Source organism: Antedon bifida, chromosome 9 (assembly GCF_963402885.1).
Source record: "Antedon bifida chromosome 9, ecAntBifi1.1, whole genome shotgun sequence".
NCBI classification, from domain to species: domain Eukaryota; kingdom Metazoa; phylum Echinodermata; class Crinoidea; order Comatulida; family Antedonidae; genus Antedon; species Antedon bifida.
In genome coordinates, this window is record NC_136234.1 from 2,477,424 (window position 1) to 2,498,246 (window position 20,823).

At 32.0% G+C, this 20,823-nt stretch overlaps 2 protein-coding genes across 3 annotated transcripts; both read right to left on the reverse strand.

The window, feature by feature from the left end:
* Nucleotides 1-192: 192 nt before the first annotated feature.
* LOC144851854 (uncharacterized) lies at nucleotides 193-5,041 on the reverse strand. Its single transcript, XM_078709505.1, has 5 exons — nucleotides 4,901-5,041; nucleotides 3,393-3,437; nucleotides 3,063-3,180; nucleotides 2,582-2,732; nucleotides 193-1,964 (listed from the first exon to the last, which is right to left on the reverse strand). The coding sequence occupies exons 2-5, from the start codon at nucleotides 3,424-3,426 to the stop codon at nucleotides 1,533-1,535; spliced, it is 735 nt and encodes a 244-aa protein (XP_078565631.1). The 5' UTR covers nucleotides 3,427-3,437; nucleotides 4,901-5,041; the 3' UTR covers nucleotides 193-1,532.
* Nucleotides 5,042-6,880: 1,839 nt separating this feature from the next.
* On the reverse strand, nucleotides 6,881-20,818 carry LOC144851635 (uncharacterized). Of its 2 annotated transcripts, XM_078709197.1 has the most exons (23): nucleotides 20,738-20,818; nucleotides 18,462-18,544; nucleotides 17,831-18,028; nucleotides 17,481-17,601; nucleotides 16,598-16,872; nucleotides 16,296-16,425; nucleotides 15,827-15,993; nucleotides 15,301-15,569; nucleotides 14,359-14,431; nucleotides 13,833-13,978; nucleotides 13,579-13,719; nucleotides 13,289-13,463; nucleotides 13,070-13,186; nucleotides 12,881-12,973; nucleotides 12,552-12,735; nucleotides 12,338-12,460; nucleotides 11,369-12,246; nucleotides 11,157-11,270; nucleotides 10,107-10,181; nucleotides 9,672-9,794; nucleotides 9,306-9,374; nucleotides 8,796-9,119; nucleotides 6,881-8,327 (listed from the first exon to the last, which is right to left on the reverse strand). In XM_078709197.1, exons 3-23 carry the CDS (start codon nucleotides 18,011-18,013, stop codon nucleotides 8,142-8,144), a joined length of 3,966 nt encoding a protein of 1,321 aa, XP_078565323.1. In that variant the 5' UTR covers nucleotides 18,014-18,028; nucleotides 18,462-18,544; nucleotides 20,738-20,818; the 3' UTR covers nucleotides 6,881-8,141. The 2 variants fall into 2 exon arrangements, with proteins under 2 accessions (XP_078565323.1, XP_078565324.1); XM_078709198.1 differs by lacking the exon at nucleotides 9,672-9,794.
* Between the last annotated feature and the right edge of the window lie 5 nt (nucleotides 20,819-20,823).

Genomic DNA, 20,823 nt, shown 5'->3' on the forward strand with positions numbered 1-20,823 from the left:
ATTAAAATGGCATATTCAACAAAAATGTTGTTAAGAATTAGTTTTTCAGGGGGACAATACATCTTTAATAATTGAATGTTGGTATGATTGCTATAAACTGTACTTGTTGCACATATTTTAATTTCTACAATGCAATCCGTCATTAAAATCTAATGCAAAAAAAATGTTCTTGTTATTATTTATCGTTGCACTGTAAATCTTTCAGTTCCCTACTCTATTATTCATTCAGATGATTTTTAACTTTATTAATTTGAATCGTGTAAAAATTAATTTTCTACCATTTACAGTAGGAGTAAGCCTTTTTCGACTAGCATATAATCGAAAATTCTCGAGCCCTGATTGCACTGTAAAAATAGTGTTTAGATCTTAAAGATGTATTTTGTTCTTATTTTTCCAAACATTTAGCCTTAAACATGTTTATATATGAACATGTTTAGGTTCTAAATACATTCTAAACATGCAGTCTGTATCCAACTCAACACATCAGTGACGTGTTGATTGTTAAACATGTGAAGCAATATAAAGACACGTTTAGGTAAACGTGTTTAATATGCCATGTGGGGAGCTCATGCGTGGAGTTTTTTCCGCCACAGTAGGCCTACGTGTTAAGCCAAATGTGTGGAAAAAGTGGGTACAAAATAGATGTTTAAGATCTAAACACTGTTTTTTTACAGTGGATTGGCTGCTTACTTTGGTGCTTATAAAAGGTAGGTGGAATATAAATACACATGTGCGTAAGCCAACGCATTTGATTTAACCGCGAATAGATTCTACTAGTGGAAAACATAATGTAAATCATCCGTTATCACTGAAAGGGATGTTTAAATAATGATCCCATTACTTTCAAGAATCTTGAGAACATCGCGTTAAATTTTAGACTTTGTAAATGTACGTGTCAATCTCTCTCAATCTAAATAATAATTTGCATAAATAAGTTTACAGCGCATGTTGACTTTTTGAAGAACATGGCGCAATATTTTGATATCAAGATTTGCAACACGAGTAAACAGTCGAGAGAACTAAACTACTAAAGCCTAATCTTGTATTAACTATACTTAAAGATGTAGTGTCCCCCTGAGAAAATAATTATTAAATATATTGCTGTTGAATATGCCATTTTAATGTCAATAATAATTATCCACTTTGACCAAAAATTAGATCCAAAAAAATTATTTACCTGAAAAACTGTAATTTAAAGTCAAATTGGCTGCCAGCAAATGGATTTTTAGTTGAAGTTAACTATGTATTTGGTAAATTTATAAGTGAAAATATTATTTTTTAGGGTTTTTTTTCTACGGAAGTTATTAACTTTATTAAAACTACAAAATACCCTATTCAAAGTCTGATTTAATTAATCTTCATTTTCTTGTTTTTGGGGGATAATACATCTTTAATGTGTCCCAGTTGGAGTTACTACTTATGTTTCCGCGCATGCACGAGTATGACAGGTATCTGGGTATTGTTGCCGTTATAAAAAATGGTAGAACTCTTCTTTGTGGAGTGAAAAAGAGAATTGTCAGATTGTAGGCGCATTACATATCTTTAAACCTTTTCTTCTGCCATAGCAGTCTGTTGCCTGCACTCGGTATATGCTTCGGTGGTAACGCCTCATCCTCCTCCTCTAACTGTAACTGACCATCTTCATACATGTTTACAGTACGTTGGTTTGGACCAGAGTTTAAATTAAATAATCGATAATCAAAATCGCCATCTGTTTTGTAATGTTCTTCAAATTCTCTCTCATACTCTTGTTTTATTTTAGGATCGTTTTCAATTCTAGATATGGTTCTTGCGACCTGTTTTCTCGCTGCTTTTTTCCTTTTTTGTCCCGGCATTCCGGACCATGTTTTTGTGTCGAGAATTGACAATTTACTTGTCTTCGGTTGTTCTTCGCCACCATCTGGCTTATCAACTTCTTCGATTTCACTTTCATATTCGTCATCAAATTCTTTTTCTATTGCTGTCTGTAGTAAAAAAATGTGATAAATCAATAATTTAGGTTTTTATATAGCGCATTAAGGAAAAAGAACCAAGAAAAGTATGAGTTAAAAGGGGTGAGTTTTAAAGCTGATTAAAAATAAGTATTGAAATTTCCCGACGGATAGAGACGGGTAAATACGACACGGAAGTCCCAAGAAAAAGAACGAAAACCAATGGGCCTATACTTGACGGATGATTTGAACACACTGTGAATTTTCAATCGATATGTAAAACCACACAGATCATCACCGTAGCTTTTAGATCAATAGACAGATAAGATTTTATTGATCTGCCTTTGTATTCGATTCAAAAGAATGATCCTCAATGTCAAACTATTCATAATTAAACCAGATATACATTTCGATCACGTTTTACTAATGATAATGCTTCTGTTGTCTGTTGTTTTTAAAATGGATCACTTGGAAGCCACTTTTGAATAAATTTATATATTTTGATGTGTAGGCCTAAAACCCGTTTAATAAATTCTCAGGATGAACCAGAAACAGCAGATAACAGTTATGACTATCAAGCATTAAAGGCCTGTGATGGTACCATACTCGGGCACATCGTCATCATCATTTTTAGAAGAGCAATTTCGTACCACATCAAGAGGAGCAAAATCTTCTACATCCTCCTTTCCGTAGGCTGGGTTGTCTGTTACTGTATCGTCCTTACGACCCATCTCAGCCCACATAATTCGATCAACATCATTTAGATCACCAAGCTTGGATTCCATCCCATCCAACTCTCGTCTGTGAAATTCAATGGAATAATATATGTTATTTTGACATGAAGGGTTATTATTATTATATTTTATTCAGGTAAAGAATACAAATATAGGCTAATCACAACACAAAACATCAATCTAAAATGTTGCAAAGTATTATAGTCGTTTAGCTTTTATGACAGAAACAACGTGTAATCCCCTTTTCATCAACCATTTCATTTATCTCAGTTTTTTACTTCAATACATATTTTGTATTAATTAAGAGTATTATTTGTTCTATACAATCGGATATTACTAATTTCCCTATTTTTTTTTTTATTAAAAAGGGTTTTTTTTCGCTCATAAATATACTCACTTTTTTCGGCATACATAGTAAGTCAACGCTATGATAGCAGTAATGAGAATGAGAAGGAAGACGGCTGAGCATGCGCCAACGATGGCAATAATTGTGTTACTATCTTCACCATTATTACCTAGGAAAAAAAACATTACAGTATGTACACGTGAACAATTAGAAAACAAAATTAGCTGTTGTTGAAGACGCGGTATGATGATATAGTAATTATGTTATATAATAAGGATAGACTCTGAATCCGATATATGTGTTTATATCGGTATAATATAATCATGGAGGAATTATTTATAATTATTATATTAGAATTATATTAATACCGATTCTACGTACCGGTATCACCTGTGACGTCATTTGATTCACTCATTGCAGAAAATTCTGAAAGAATTAACAAAATGGTGGTTTCTTTAGAGAAAATACATAGCCTAAATTTCCAATATACACTATTGTATTATAAATGACTTTATAAATATTTAAAAACAAAATTTAAATTAAGCAATTCTATTAAATTGTAGATAAATACTATGTCCATGTTCTATTTTATCCCAAAAAGGTAGAAATTAGTATTACGGTACGTAATGCCGAGCTCCATAATGACCTGAGAGCAATCTTGTAGTTATCTCTACAAAATCACCATCATTGTCGACGACCGGTGTATGTGTACACAGAGAAAACACACTTAATAGATTCCTTTGTGATTTCAGGCCCACCTCTAATGTACACATTTATTTAGAAGAGGTCTATTCACTAAAAGAGACAATAGAATCTTCATCAATTTGACATGGTGTTTTGTAGGCTAAGTATAATGAATTGTATGCCATACTGCACTTAGCCGCCTACTGATTTTATCTCAGTAAATGTATTCTATCGCATTTTCTACATAAATTTCATTTCATTTCAAAAGACATTTATTTTCCTCCATAGCAATACAATACAAAATAGTATACAGAAATGATAAGGTAAAATAATTAAGATTATGATGATTGTTGGATGGACAAAAGAAAAGAGAATAAAAAAAAATAGGCTATGGCCTCACTAGAGAATTTAGTTATAATGTATATATTTACACACTCGGTTTTTCTAATACGAGGCAACATATATATATATATATATATATATATATATATATATATATATATATATATATATATATATATATATATATGTTATATTAAGGAAAATGATAAGCATTTCAATGATGGAATTAATAATATAAAAAAAAATCAATAAGTAAGTATGCTATATTGAGCGTTACTTAGAGACGGTTTAGTATTGATATCAAGGTTGAATATTGCTCGCGATATTTAATGAACGTTCAGTAAATAGTTCATATTGAAGAATTCAATGTGTTCTTTTTTAAGGTAGCAATAAAGGGGAAATATGTACTTCGAAATAGAAAAAGAATAAAGCCTATAAAATCTCACTAGTATGGAGTATGATGCCTACTAAGTAGTATATAAAATAGCTGAGATATATACTATATATATCTATATATAGTAAGTAATTTGAAACGATAAAGATGAGGAAATCTGTGAGAATGAGAAAGAGTCGCCCCAACCGAGACTCGAACCGGGAACCTTCTGCTTGATATGCAGATGTCCTAACCATCAGACCACTGGGGCTTTCATGGTATTGATATTCTATTTATATAGTAAGTAATATACACAATATTACATATAATTTCATACGAACAAATGTTACTAACATTTTAGATAGTATAGTAGGCCCTAAAACTTACAATAATTCGACATAGTGCCGAATGGTCTCACTGGCCAGGCTATACCGCCTAATTTCTACAAAGACTCCATGCCATACCAAAACACTGACAGATTAATATTTACCTTCAACTAAACGTTACTAAACTGACAAAAATCATAAATAATGATCCATGAGTGTACCATCTAACTGCTAGGCTATAACATCTAACACGTTGCTTCAGGTAAAAACGCGTTCGCTGGTGCCATTTCCTCCTTTAACCAACAATGACATATCTACCTATGACGTTACGGGCGTTAACAATCGGTGGTGAACGAGGCGGAACCAACCTCATTACATTAACAAAAGATTGTCCTTAAAGAGTCGTAGACTTAATACACAATCTTTTTAGATTGGGCAGTGAATCGTTCTGAATAAGGGAGCCACAAGTGCACACAATAAAATAACTTTAACCTGAACTTCAATGATGGAAATCCAAAGCAACGTAAATCATTGTATTTAATAATAAACATATTTCTATAATAAATATTCACGTATCATTATGATTTGTGAATTTGTAAAAAACTGTTGTTCCTGTTGCCATAGTTTAATAACACTCATCATCATGAACTTAGACTAAATTGAGACAGTGTATACTGTACTGAGACATATGTAGGCCTAGAACTATAGGCCTACTTGACGTAATTAATAGTAGGCCTACAGGACTACTTAAATTTGAGTAGGTCTTGGAAAGAAACCATACATTGAAAACAAAATACACTGTTCATACTTTTTTGTTGCAAAAAAATTAGATTCGAAATGGTGACAATCCTGGATTTGTATTCTTCCTGCTGTAGTGCATGCTGATGATGTCATCAATATTGACTTTTAATCATCGCAACCCTTTTAACTTATATGTATTTATCACCTTTACATAGACAGACGGTTATAGAGATCACTTGCAATGTTAGCATGAGTAAACACGTACAATAAGTTCAAACTAGAATATTGGTACTGTACTACAAAAGGACGCAGTACGGCGTGTGAGCATTTTTGTTCACCCTTTGATAAAACAAGTTCCGGATCGACTGAATTCACACTGACAGATCAGACAGACATTAATTGTATACAATACAGAGTGATGATAAATGATGAATTAAATGTATATTGTTTTGCCCTGTTTTAGCTTTTGAAGAGGTTGCAGATCGGTAAAGAAAATATCATCTTCTAAAAAGTTTTCCTTCTCTGATCGTTCGGTCCGTCTGGAGGTACGGTAGACATGTGAGGTTACTGTGTTTCCATTCCGATTTTTTATGCCAATTTTCTGTAGTGGAAAATCCTGTAGGCCCGATTCCACGGGTACATATACATGCCGGCATTTAACAAATACTAACTGGTAGCTGGTGTAAATTAATTAAAGCGGCCATACACAACAAACCACGGTACTTTTTACAATATGCTGAGAATTGCTCTGGAAGCGATTTTCGGCGATAAAGAAGTTCCAGCCAATCAGATTAGGGCACTTCGAGGAGGCCCGGATGAAAGTTTTCGCGCTTCCTTTTGAAAAACATCGTGGTGGTCGCGTGGCCTACTATTACTAGGCTAGGCTTAATCGATGTAGAAAAGAATTGTTATAAATTCAATATAATCTAGATTGTTAAAATAACGAGAGCCGGAAAAGAGATGTCTGCCTGGAACCCGGATGCGTGGTGAGTAGGCCTAAAATCTACGTATTGTATAGCCTGTCTAGGCGTAATACCAAGCTAGGCTAGCTAGACTAGGCCTAGGCTAAGTCCAGACCTATCGCCCAAAGGCTCAACTCTTCTAGAGCAGGGCGGTGTCAGGCCTATCTGGTCAACGACCAAACTTGGTGGTAGCGATGGTTAGATGGCTGGTTGACCCTCAAACTCCTCATACTTTAGCCCCCTATAATGTCGTATTTGATGTGAGGCCTTTATGTAAAGGCCACTGCGCACATGTGAAGGCTATTTCATTTTCATTACTATTCTTCCAGGCCTATGCCTATTTTAAAAATATACACCATCAAAACACATAATATGCATGGGTATCTTGTGAAAGTGACTATTCAAAACAAAAATGAGTCAACTAATTGCAATAAAAACATAGCATTATCATAATTTATTTTTGTAGAAAACATAAAAAAACTTCAGACAAAGAAATCAAAGTTCTGGATATGTTGACTGAGTTCATATAACAAATCAGTATAATATAATAAGCATTTTTATTTGAAATGTCAGTTAAACTAACAACAAGGTGATATGTGGCTGCAGTAGCACTTGCAGTATGTATGCCAGAGAATTATATCATTCTTTGCATGCAAACCAAGATCAATGAAAAATCTAAAAAAGATTTTAAGAAACACAAAAAACTATACAAATTATACAATAGAGTCATATTGTCATGATGGTCAAATGTTTAACATAATGTTTTTGATGACCACAATATTTTCTAAAAATAGTACAAACTTAGACGTCAAAATGTATTTCAATAAAAAATCTATTATAATACACTGTTTTAAAGCATCATTACTTAAATGATAAAGTCAGTTTAAACTGGCCAAAAATATAAACTATATAATATATTTAGTTTCCTGAGGAATAAGATAATATTACATCAAGGTTAGAATAAAGGACGGATTGTACCAATTGGATGTAAATATTTTTAATTAACCCATTTCTTTTGATAAATATTTTAAAGTCTATTTACATTGGCCAATGACCATAATTATAATACTTTCTTTAAAGGTTAAATACAAATGTGAGACCAGACAAAAATATTTTGTATTAGGGATCCTCCGTTTACATGAAGCTTCAATAAAAAGTACAAAGATATTATAATTCATACAAACATTTTATGAACATAACTTGCAGTGTTTAAACTTAAGAGGCACAACACTTCGCTTAAAATACTTTACATGTTACAAAAAGTCCAACTTAAAATATACATAAGAAGAGTACTGAATACTTCTGTACAATGAAACTTATAAAACAATATAAAAATGGATTACAAAACAGAATTTTAAGTTTGAATTTCAGAAATATAAATGTTATTTGCTTTATTCCATATTTTAAATTTATTCGTAAAATATTAAGCAGTTTTCCTTGAAAAAGTGTATCTAAATTAAGTTGTGCGTATCATTATTTGTAGGAAGGAAGCAACATAATTAGACACTAATTACAATTTTATTCTTGATTATAATAATAATTATAAAGTTATTCACGATTATTGCTAGTCTTTATAGCAAAGAGCACCAATATCTATGAACATTCATGAGTTTATACTTTATGAATTTTATAGAAACAACGTCACCATGTACCATTTTCAAAGGTCTCTGAGAGCTAGTGACTTAGTGCATTGTGTAACTTCTTAGAGAGCTGCAGGACATACTTTTTTCAGCAATCTATAATAAGCTTTGTTCTTTTCCATCAATTCATAACTGTTCTTTTCGGCCTTTTTTTGTCGTTCTTCTGTTGTGTACAATGCCTGCTGTAATTTGGAATTTTCCAGATAAAGATCTTTCACCATTGTTCCACTTTTTGCTGACTTGGTTAACTGCAATTAAGAAAGAAAAAAAAAACATATAATTGACATTCTTTTTCCAAATATTCTATTTATTAAGCCATGACATTCTCATGCTTGATAGTGTCATGGCCAATGAATGATATTTAAAATAAATAAAAATGATATTCATTCATTCAAGATTGGTAACTGGCTGTTTTTAGCTTAATTATACTTTTTCTTTTTTCATATTATTGTGTATACTTTTGCCTGAGGCACTTGACTGTACTTTGTGAGGCGTGTCTATGGCAAACATTTGTATTAAAAAAATAACAAACAAAATTAACAAGACAATAAAATAAAAAATAAATAACTAAACTTAGGGCCATAATGTAAGAGAACTAATATTTCATAACCAGATTTTTACTGTTAAAAGTTGTTTTTATGGTTTCAACAAACATGAATTTATTATTATACAGTATTACTTTACAGTACAATAATCATTTTATTAAAAAATCTTACCGTTTCTTTAAGCTGCTTCACATACTCATCCAGCAGTTTACGATTCTTTTTATATTTCTTCTCCAAATCACGAGAATTCTGTTTCAACATTATTGTTTCTTTTGCACATTCTTCTCTCACTTTTTCTTCAATTTTGTCTCTTTCTCTCTGATGCTCCTGTAATTGTTTCTCTGATTCTTTTAGCTTCACCTCTTTCTCGATAAGCTTGGTTCGTAACTGGCCAAGCTCATCTTGGATGGCTAGGTCTTGTTTGCCTCGTAAGCGCTGCAACTCACGCATATGTTGTGACTCGAGTACTGATACTGTGATCTGGCTTTCAGTAAGCTGTAAAAACAAAAACCATATTTCTTTTATTAAGTGAATTACATTGCTGGTGATTGAATAATTGCATGTAACACTGTAGGGCAGTAGTACCGTGATTCAAACAATATTCAAGCAAGTATGTAAGAAGGTGATCTTTTTCTTTGGGTAGAGGCCAAAAGAAAATATTTTTACTTTAATTTACTTTACCTTTTTACTGGACTGTTTCAATTCATCCTTCAACTTCCCAAGTTCATCCTCTAATGATTTAGACTTGGCCTGTAAATAACACATACTTCTTTAATAGTAACATCTCTTATATATTATTTAGATTTGTTTATTTTTATGATCTGTATGTAAATTTATACAGTTTCTATTATTAGAAATAAATTGAACAAAACATTAAAACAACCTGAAAAGAATAAAAAAAAATATACATGAATATGAAAAGGGAGGGAAAAGAACCAATCATAATATAGAGGTATTGTCTAGTATTATTAACCAAAAAATAAGAGAAAATCCCATCAAAAGATCCCACCAATTTAAGTCAAACAAAGTCAACTGCTTAAGGCTAACCTCATACTCAAAATACTGTACTAATGTTTCTTGCAGGTTATTATTTGTAGTTTCAAGTTGTTCTTCTAATGATCCAATCGTTCTTTCATTAAGAAGCTTCTCACGTGCAAATGCCATTCGTGCCTGGTTACATGTATGGACATGTGATAGTCGTTTGTAAAACAATGTGGACAGTACTGTATTATATTATTTTAGGTTATATTCAGATTAAAGGGGGATTAAATGCAAATTCTATAGCAAGACTTTATTAAAAGCAACCACTCCTCTGCTAAAAAGCTATATCATCGAGAGCTTGTGTCATACCACTTTTATTTTTGTAGTTAGAGGGAACCAGGCTTTATACCATATGAAACATCTTTTTTTTTTTAAAGTTACAATATATTGTATTGTAAGCAATATTATTAGAAATTAGTTGATAAAGTTAAAAAAACAAACCTGATCAAATGATTGTGCAGACTGTTGAGTTTTTAGATTCACTGCCACAATAGCTTCTTCTTTAGCAACTTCAGCCTAAAAACAAAATCAATTAACAATAAATTAAGCAACGACTTAATAATAAACTTATAATTAACTAAATACAATTTTACACCAACTTTCATTAGTATCATCCACTAATAATTATAATAAACCCTTTAATAACCGCTTTAAAAAAATTATTAATTGAAAATTCAATAAAGAAAAGTTTTATTTTGAGGACTGGAAAAGCCTGATCCTTCCACATAGATATAACACTAGAAGCAGATACTGGATGACACCACTAAAAACTTAAGCAGAATAAATTTAGGAAAAAAAATCAAATAACCAATTAAACAAAATTAATGCATGTTTCTACTGTTAGTGTTAGTAAACAAATGTTGAGTGAACTGAGTCAGCGTATTTCTAGATTATATGGTGCTCACTATACATTATGTGTGCTGTAAATGAACCAAATATTGCAAATTATCATTATATACTTGATAAAGAGTGGGTTCTGATTCATGTTGACACCATCCATCCTCTAACTGCACAGCATCAGTTTGACTTGCATGAGTCACAAAACATGACTCATTATCAAAGTCTATTTCTGAAACCTGTGTAAAGATGTCTACCATATCCTCCTTATACACAGTTTGGCATTTCTTAGTGTCCCCATTGTTTTTTGCATCTGTCTGAACAGCAGATTCTATCTGAATACAAGGTTGTGAGTTGGTTTGACTACCTTGTTCTTTGATATCATTAACAGTTTGTATGCTACAATTTACCAAATCTGTTTTATTACTTTGAGTAGAAGCAGGAACCATTTCAACAGTCCTGATTTCTCCTTCCTGTTTGAAAATTTTAAATTATTATTTCTTAAATATTCAACAATGAAAACCCAAGTTCGCACTTTTGGTTTTACATTCACTTACATTACAACATTATAATCTAATCTGTCTCTCAGATTCTTCATTATATTATACTCCACGATTGTATTTTTTTTGTAAATATAGCAAAAGTACTACTTACTCGTCGAAGCTTATCACTAAGAACCTCATTCTGCATTTCAAGACCACTCTTTTCTATCTCATAAGCTTCCTTTACTTGCATCATTTTCTCTGCATATGTCTTCTCAATTTCTTCCTGTAAAAGTAATGCAACATTACAAATGTTTAAAATGTACTATGTACTACTTTTGATAATACCAACTTATGCTCCTTTTTGCATAATCAATGTCATACCTTCAATTCGCGATGTACTCGCCTCTCAGTTTCTTGTTGAATATCTTCCTTTTGTATTTGTAAATCCATGGCATATTTTTCCTCTAAGTCTACTGTTTGATTCCGCACTCTTTCTAACAATTCTTTTTCCATCTGATCTATCTCTTGTTTGTGCCTTCCTATGAGTTCTTCTTTTTCCTCCATGAAACTATTTGAAAGTTCGGCTTTATCAAATTCGGACAATTCTATGTATTCTTCCCGCTCTTTCTGCATATCATTGACCATCTGTTCTTTATCAATCTTGTTTGATTCTTCAGATTTCTTCAACTCAAGTTCTAATTGAGCAATTCTACGTTCATAATCTTTAAGGATCTCAGATTTTTCCTGAAGGAATTGTTCCTTTAATCTTTCAACATCCTCATTGTATTTGTGTTCAAGCTCTTCACGTAATTTCCTCAGCTTTTCGTCGGTATTATTACGCTCTTTGACTAAGTTTTCTCCAATTTCTGATTTTTCAGATTTCAGAAGGTTCTCAAGCTCAACCTTTTCTTTCTTCATGTCTTCTTGAACTTTCTTAACCTGAATTTTAATTTCTTTCACATGTTTCTGTTCAAGATCCTCTTTCTCTTTCTGAAACTTATCTTTTAAATCTGTTCTTATTTTACGTAATTTCTCTTCAACCTCTTTTGCATGACTATTTTGAATGATTAATTTCTCTTTGTCAAAATCATTCATTATTTCTTCACGCTCTTTTTCAAAGTTATCCTCCAATTCGGTAATTTCCAGTTTGAATTGTGTCTCAATGTCACGTCGTTCTCGTTCACTGTTTTTGCGAATTTCTAGAATCTCTCTACTTTGTTTCTCCTTTAATTCATCAATTTCAGCTTCAAATTTGGCTCCTGCCAAAAGAAGAAAAATAGATTTTAGGTATAACTTCAAATTATAGAAGAATAACGAAGATTTAGTTTATAAATAACATAGCATACTTACGTTCCATATCCATCTTTGGATCCTCTCCCTCTGTGGACCCTCCGTCTCCAGTTGATCTTAGAGCGACAGGAAGCTGCCTTCTGGTAGTTCCACTTGATGAATCCTCAATATCGGATTCATTTTCTGTTGGAAAAGTTTGAAGCCAATGGTTAATTGTCGATTCAATACTGCCAACAAATACTGTATATGTATTGAAGCGTACGTCTCCACTAACCTGATGATGACTGTCTTCTTTTGACCACAACTGGTTTAGTATAATCCGATAAGACAGATCCAAGCCTATTGGGTTTATTGGTATCTTTTAAACGGCTTCCTTTACGACGGACCTTCTTCTCAACTGATTGCTGTTTAGTAATGGAAAGTTCCTGGTGAACCTCATCCAGACGATCTTGCATCTCCTGAAGACATATGGTCAGAATACATAATCACAGTGCAAAAAAAGAAATAACAACTTACTGATAATCTGGATATCCAAGAATTAAACAGACTTGGTCTACATTGCTGATTTTTTTTTCTACTACTAATAATAATCTTTTGATTTACCCTGTTTTGTTGCTGAAAATCTCTAATTTGTTGCTCATAATAATCCTGCTGTTCTTTAGTCATATTAGCTCGACTTGACTCCCATTCTGCAAGCTAAAAAATAACATGATTTTTACAACAAAAAAATACTAGAAATACTGTATTACCACCGAAAACTGGAAATGTGAAAATTTTTTTATTTCTATTTACCCTTGCTTCTAATTCCTGAAACCCATCCACTTCTTTTTGTAACTTCTGGTTCACTTTTTTTAACACACCTAGCCTCTCTGAATATTCTCCAATATCTTTTTCCATTCGAAGATTTTCCTGTAAATAAAAATAAGCATGCAGAAATATATGCACTATTATTAATGATTTATTGTTAGTATGCAAAGATTTGTGGTAATTCCTAAAGGATAAAATTATTACCTTCTGTAAAATTGTAACTTTCTCTCTGAGACCAGTTTCCTCTGCTTTCAATCGGTCAATTTCATCTTCTAGCTTTTGTTTTTGTTTTGCAGCCTGACTTGTCATCATTTCTCTTTCTTTCTCAATTGCACTCTGTAAAAGTGTCATCTTTTCCTGGTTTCTCAATTTTTCGTCTCTGCAAGAAAATTTCTACCATTACAACATTTTTTTTATTAAAACATTTTAATTTACAGTATTATAATCATTATCTTCACCACCGCTTGACCAGTTTCATCAACAGATAATGTTACCTTAATTTGTTTTCATTTGATTTCTCCAAATGCGCATGTCTATCATCAACTTCGGCCGCCAGTATATTTCCACGTTGATGCAGTTCTGCTACATCAGTCTTCAGCTTGTTGTTCTCATCTATGGATGCATCTAGTTGACTCCTGCAGGAAAAAAAATATCCAATAAGATTCAGTCGCTTCAGGATTTTATGGAAGTATTGCTCTCATAAAATGAATTTAAAAAAAAAAGTAAAAGAGAGACATTGTAGTCTTACTTGAGGTGTTTAAGTTCAATCTGATAGCTTGTGAGAGCTGCTTGGTAGATTCCATCATTGTCACCAGTTGTCACAAGTACATGCTCAAGAGCCATGGACAGTTCTGAGATGTTGATCTTGCCTGCTTCTGTGTCAATGTCCAGATTCTATATTTATTAACAAATTAATTAAAATTAATTTATCTCTCAATTACAAACATTATCATTCATTAATTGTTATGGCTCAAAATGTCTTGCTTGTCACATATGTGTAAAACAGACAGTACAAGACCAAAAGGGTAAAATACAAATGCCAAAAATACAAACATTTCATTAAAAGATTAAAACAACATTTTTAATGATTTTGATAAAAGGTTCTAAATGTGGTTAAAGTAAAGTCTAACATATTGGATAGTATTGCAGGTTTTGGGTCAGGTTTATTGATATTACTTATATAATAGTTTGGATATACTAGGTGAGAGAATGACGCCTACATCAGTTTAACAATAAACACATCACAAGGTATGGTTGTGTGAACTTTGACCTACCTTGAGTACTTCAGGGGTATTTTGTATCCCTTGTTGTTCCCAATGTTCCGTGAGACTATCTTGAGTGACATACCTGGTATAAAAAAAAATACAAATACATACTATTAATATTAAATATCTTTAATTTAATTAGTTTAATTCAGTTAATCTACTAAAATTAAATATTTACAAAATATTGTTTTTAAATTACACCAATAGCTGAATATAGAGTTTCCACATGATTGTAAATTTAAAATAAAACAACACATACATTAAAAAAATTAAAAAGGAGAAATTAACGCTCCAAAACCTATTCACAGCATTTTTGGCAATAAACCATAAAAAGAAACAGCACATTGAAATTCACTGAAGCATGACAACCTACAAACAAAATTGAGACAGAAAACCTACTCTTTTCTTTTCTCCTTATAATTCCTTGTCTGATAAACTGGTAAAAAGTCGGAAAAATACTTCCGAAACATAATTTCATCCTTGTGCTCGGATGTTTTTTGAGAAATATGACATGAAATCTGATATAGACTTCCATCTGTTTGGCATACACTGAATACTGGCTATTGTTATGCTAATTAGGTTTTAATTACTCACAAGCATTGGATTGGTATATTTATAGATTTTATTTTATTTGTTAATTAATACAGCACGCTGATGACAAATAGTTGCAATGAGAAATCAATACTTAAAAATTTGATGTATGCATGGAAAAATTAATCTAATAAAATACAACAAAAACATATGTCTCTGATTTATTGGTATTAACATCAAAACCATTTCTTGTATACCATTAATTCTGAACTGCACTTTTGATTTTTATGTTACTTTTAAATTAAAGGGAATTTCATCACTTTTCAACATTTTTATTTAAAAAATCATTCTATGAAACACCAAAATTCAGAAATGTAAAAAAATTATTTTCATACCATACAATAGTTTATCAGTACATACCCACTATTATCAGCATCTAAAATACTCAGCAGATTGCTTCCCTGAAACGTACCCGCCGAGGGCGTTGCTGCGCGATGCATTGACTCTTCCATCGAGTTGCCAGTAACAGCCATTCGAAGCTTAACCTTTTGTGTGGCTGAGAGAGTGGCAGGAAGTGGCGTAGTTGGGGCTCGGGTGCTATCGTGTCGAAACAGGCCCTCAAGAAACTCATGAAAACCAACTTTTCCATCGTCATCTTGATCAAGTTTACTATAAAGGTTTTGTAATTCCTATTTACAAAAAAAATATATTATCATTAATAATTTACACTCTATAGAAGCTGACTTTGAGTTTCTATTACATATTACTATACAGTACTGTATTACTATTATACAGTAAAGTAAATATTCTAGCTAGATAATAGTATATTTGGAATCATGTGAATGTGAAAATTTGGCAACTCATTTTACAATGTTATAATAAATTGCATAAATATAATAAACACTTTTTTCCTAAAAACTGCAAGTACTGTAACTGATAGTGATACCTCATCATCCATGTCTTCCATTCCTATGTGCTCACAGACTAAAGCAAGTTCCTTCAAGTTAAGGAATCCATCTTTCCCAACACCAACTTCTTCCCAGATGGCTCGCACTTGATCTTCATCCGTTGGACTCCCAATTTCAAACTGGCCCATGGAAGCATTTAATTGACCTGAATAATACAATACATAAATAATTATTATGTTGAAATTGGAAATATTAATAGAAGAAAAATATATTTTTAACTTGACATATATTATTATCCACTTGAGAATTTTCAAAGATTTGCGAATTAAAAATTTGACAAATGTCCAACAAGGAATGTAGTAAACATATTCAGATTCAGTGTCCAAGAAACTGTACTTTACAAATTTCAGGAAAAAAAGCTGTTATTCAAGTTTGAGGATAATCAATGGTGTATATCTGGTCCAGAGTACCACATCAAAGTTCGGTTGACACTTTAAAATACTTTACCTTCAGCCTCAAATGTTTCATTCTTTGGTGGCAAAGACTTCTTACTTCCACTCTCTACATTAATATCTGGTACTTCTTCCTTTTGGTCATAGAGATCATCGTTTAGAATGTTTTTGTTGTCTTCTTCCATCTGCAAAGATAAAAGAAGAAAAGTGAACAGTGTTTGTTGATTCTTAAGATATGACAACAGAATTTATTAAAAATGAACAATTATTTTTTTTTCTGTTAGCTGTGGAGCAAAGAAAATATTTCTATTTGAATCTTTTCATACACAAATATTATTTTCTAAAATAGTCACATACCTCACTAATACTATCAGCAAATGATAACGTCCTGGCATCCTTAAACTTGTCTCGTTTAGCACTTTTCTCACTAAAAACATTATCATCCATTAAATCTCTTTTTTTACTATTTTGTTTACTTTCGTGTTTGCTCTCAGATTTCTTGCTTCTATGCGATATTGGTTCAGATTCGATCTCGGAGAAATCGGCGCTATAGTCAAGATCAAAATCTGGCCTAGAGCGTCGACCATATCTCTTCTCGCCCTTAACATATTTTGGAGTTACATGGTGTACTCCTACATGAAAGTTAAAAAAAATAAATTCTATGTTTTAAGTGAAATACAGCACAGTATGACCATGTTTTAAAATACAGTATTGTTTTAGAACAGCAAGGACTAGGAATGCTAATATTAATTAAAAAGTAACATTGAAGATATCAAACATATCACATTTCTAAAACTACTCATCCATGAGACTAAAATTCACATTCCTCACGTCTCTAATTTCACAGATGAAGAAACTTTTAACTATATTCGAATAACGAGATGAGGTCAACCTAGGTCAATAATCTATCAGTCTGATTAACTTTTAAATTATACTGTTTGATACTTGCATCTGGAAATGCCTTTTACAAATCATTAACCACAATTAATGTCATTTTCACTCATGACCTACCAATCATTATAAGACATGTGTTTTTACTTTATCAACTCAGCCTTTCCAATTTTAAACTTACTGATGCATCTCTAATGATACCTCTATTCTTTAATTCGATGGTGCCTTGGGTGCCATCATTTCTGGAGGGTAATTGACTATCTTCATTACCAAACCTTTTATTATAAAGTTTACTTCATGTTATCAAAATGTTGAACTTTAGTGTTAATTTTGAATTTGCATTTTATACCTTGATTATCTAGTATATCAGCAACGCTATGGTCATCTTCTGTGTCTGTCATATTTCCAATACTGTCCATATCGACTGATAAGATCATTACAAATCCTTCTTTGAATGTTTCAAAATCAACCTACAGTAAAAGAAGTGAAGAGAAATCACAAATAGCTTGAATAACATGATGCTTTACTGAGGATAACAATCTGAAAGTCCCCCAAAAGGGCCCAAATTCTTTTTAAATGTACCTACTTTTCAGAAAATCATTAGCCCAGCTCAAGGAGAGTTATTTTGAATCTTTTATATTAAATTTGAATTTTCAAACAATTTAAAAAAAAAATTATTTTGGAATAAAGTAACTGTACCTGTCCATCTTGAGCATCCCCCAGTAGTTCTCCTAAGAGGTTGTCAATTTGGTCTTCCAGCTGAAGCTTCTTGCAGAGCTCTGCTAGCTCTTTGCGGTTTAAGGTTCCATTCTTGTTGACATCACAGCTGTCAAAGACTTCCTTCAGCTGGTCGACGTACACATCGTTGTCTGTCTCGTCCATACTGGAGTTGCCCCGCTATTATATAATTGATTACAAGATTCAATAACGTTTAAGGTAAAGTTTTACTGGAGTTGCCCCGCTATTATAAAATTGATTACAATAGCGTTTAACATAAGTTTTATCATAACATGATGACCTAATGAGTGAATTACCAAAATGGTCTCCAGTAAAAACTCCAGTTCACTATCAATATTTCTGCCATACTTTAAATTAGACATGTTTTAGCAAAATACTGTATTGTACACATAGAGACATGGACACAAGTTAAACACAAAAGAACAATGCAAACATACAGTACGGGCCTGTTCAGCCAAATGTAAAAACAAAATTAAAAGCATGGTGCTGCCATATGAATTGCCTTTCAGTAGAATCAATCAACTTTATGTGTACAACAGCTTGTTGACTGTCAATTTATTCTATATCACAATCTGCATAAATGGGTACTTACCTCAATATAGTCAGTCTGTGCTTAGGTTACATAATCAGTTCATCTGCTACTGAACAACATGCTACAATGTGAGTTCATCTAGTCTAGAATAATAATAATCATATGTTAAACAATTAGCATCAAAGTAAAATAAAGACAGAACTACTATGTACAGTATCTAAATTAGGAAACCAATGATACAGAGGTACAATCTAAGTACCTATCAAAATATAGGTACTGTATATACAATGCTTTCTCTTCAGATGTCATGGTTTGTACTGTATGACCCTAACTAAATATAACGATGCCAGTTAGTACAGTACACTTTTAAAATCACAAAGAAATAATAAATCTTATAAAAATACTTTACGATGGTTACATTGATGATACTGTACTGTAGGTCAGTTGCTCACTGTCATTTTAGCAGGTGTAAACGTGGATAGGCGAGTCCAATATATGAGTTAATAATAGGAAAGCTGATTAGCATGGAGTTAGGTGTGAATATTGATTCAATTGTTGTGAGTGATGAGTTTAACAGGATAGCATTGATTTAGCAACAAAAACAGTCTAGTTAGTCTACAAATTTTCACATTAAATGGAAAATGAGAGAAATAATGTATTGTGTAGGAAATGAACCATCATTTTTTGCATATTTATTTAAAGTCAAAGTATCATCAATTATAAATGTTCTCTTTTTTTAATGCTTGTTGTAAAGTTCAGAATTTCTCTGTACATTTATAGAAAATCTTGTACAGTAATATTAAAAGCACACACATACCAGTATTAAGAAATCCAATCTTTGGTAGATATAGAAACATACAAAGTACCAATTTCTAGATTTTCTCTTTTTTTAATGCTTGTTGTAAAGTTCAGAAATTCTCTGTACATTTATGGGAATTAAAAGCACACACATTTTATTATATACCAGTATTAAGAAATCCAATCTTTGATAAACTAATTTGGTAGATAGAAACATACAAAAACACAGACATATGTCAGTACTGTTTGATCTGAAATCCAGTCCTAAGTACCAGCTACACTAGGGTAGGTAATCCAAGTAAAGAAGAATAATTGGATATCAAAGGTGAAGTAGTTACAGCATCAATATGTTTCATTTGTATTCATTTCATTAATGTTTTGTAATATGTTAATCTGCAGTTGAATAAAACTTAGCAGATAAGGTTAGAAATCACAATGAGTAACATGACCAAACTGAAGGTTAGCTTCCTTTACAGTATATTCTTTATCTGTCTAGGTTATGCCAATGATGAAGGTTAACCTTGCATACAATTATCATTTGCTCATCCATGCACTTGCACATAGAGATATTATCTATGGCTTGCCCAACCAACCACTCCCAATCGAAATAATACACTATTAAAAAAATTCATATGGCCTTTTTATCCATAAAACCTTATTATACACTAAAACGTTGAACCATTGGCATTGTGGACGGTTGTGTTTACAGTACGAATAGAGGAACCCATGTAAAGTAAATGATATAATTAAATATATATTAAATAATAATTAAAATAATATTTATAATTCAAATTGTACTGTCAATTCTGAGTGGTTCCATCTTAGTAACTCTAACTTCAGTTAATTATTAATTTTAATTAATTATACCATGCCATGGTCCCATGCATTTGGAGTTCTTTATGACCAACCATACTATACCTACTCTACTGTACTTTGAATTGATATCAACTGATTAACTATATTTAATTTCGTTAAATCATGCGTAGACCGTGTAATATTTGATTGCGCACCGTGAAAAGATGCTTCCTGGCCATCACATCGATTCCTGGCCATAAGGAATATACTCTGAAAAATTGACGTGGCTAGATGAAATTGATCTTAAGATAATTGAAGGACAAATAATAGTGCTAAGGAAAGAATAAATAAATAAAGATTCTGACAAAAGGTTATAATGCATGATAATGCATATAACCTAATTAAGTCTCTATAAATAGTCTTAAAAAACTAAAACCAATTATTTATTATTACCCACAAATTGTACATAAATAAACAAAAACAACACAAGAGATTGAATGAACAGAAGTTGTGACTCAACAATTACTCACGACTTCCACCACCCCAGATCAATAAGCACCGACTTACCGTGTGAAAAACAACACTAACACAACTCAACTGCTGGTATAGCCTAGAGTCAGGTATTTTAAACCTACCGTTGTGAGGCTGTTCGTCAATGAATTCTTATCATTTTTCCCTTGCCACATCAATCTGTAAATCTTAAACTAACTATATCTGTAATTTCAATTCAATTATGTTCTTACTAAGTTTCTTTATCTGTAAATATCTCTGACTTCTTGTAACCCAGATAGAGCAGCAACGGTAAACTATAAAATACCAATGGCTTGGT

Excerpts from the sequence above, each read along its gene's own strand:
- LOC144851854 (XM_078709505.1), bottom strand. The coding sequence starts at position 3,426 with ATGAGTGAATCAAATGACGTCACAGGTGATACCG. Across the intron at positions 3,181-3,392 it reads TGACGTCACAGGTGATACCG|GTAATAATGGTGAAGATAGT; the intron begins GTACGTAGAATC and ends TTTTTTTCCTAG. Across the intron at positions 2,733-3,062 it reads TACTATGTATGCCGAAAAAA|ACGAGAGTTGGATGGGATGG; the intron begins GTGAGTATATTT and ends TGAATTTCACAG.
- LOC144851635 (XM_078709197.1), bottom strand. The coding sequence starts at position 18,013 with ATGGACGAGACAGACAACGATGTGTACGTCGACCAGCTGAAGGAAGTC. Across the intron at positions 13,720-13,832 it reads ATTGAACTTAAACACCTCAA|GAGTCAACTAGATGCATCCA; the intron begins GTAAGACTACAA and ends TTTTTCCTGCAG. Across the intron at positions 12,247-12,337 it reads TCCAAAGATGGATATGGAAC|GAGCCAAATTTGAAGCTGAA; the intron begins GTAAGTATGCTA and ends TTCTTTTGGCAG.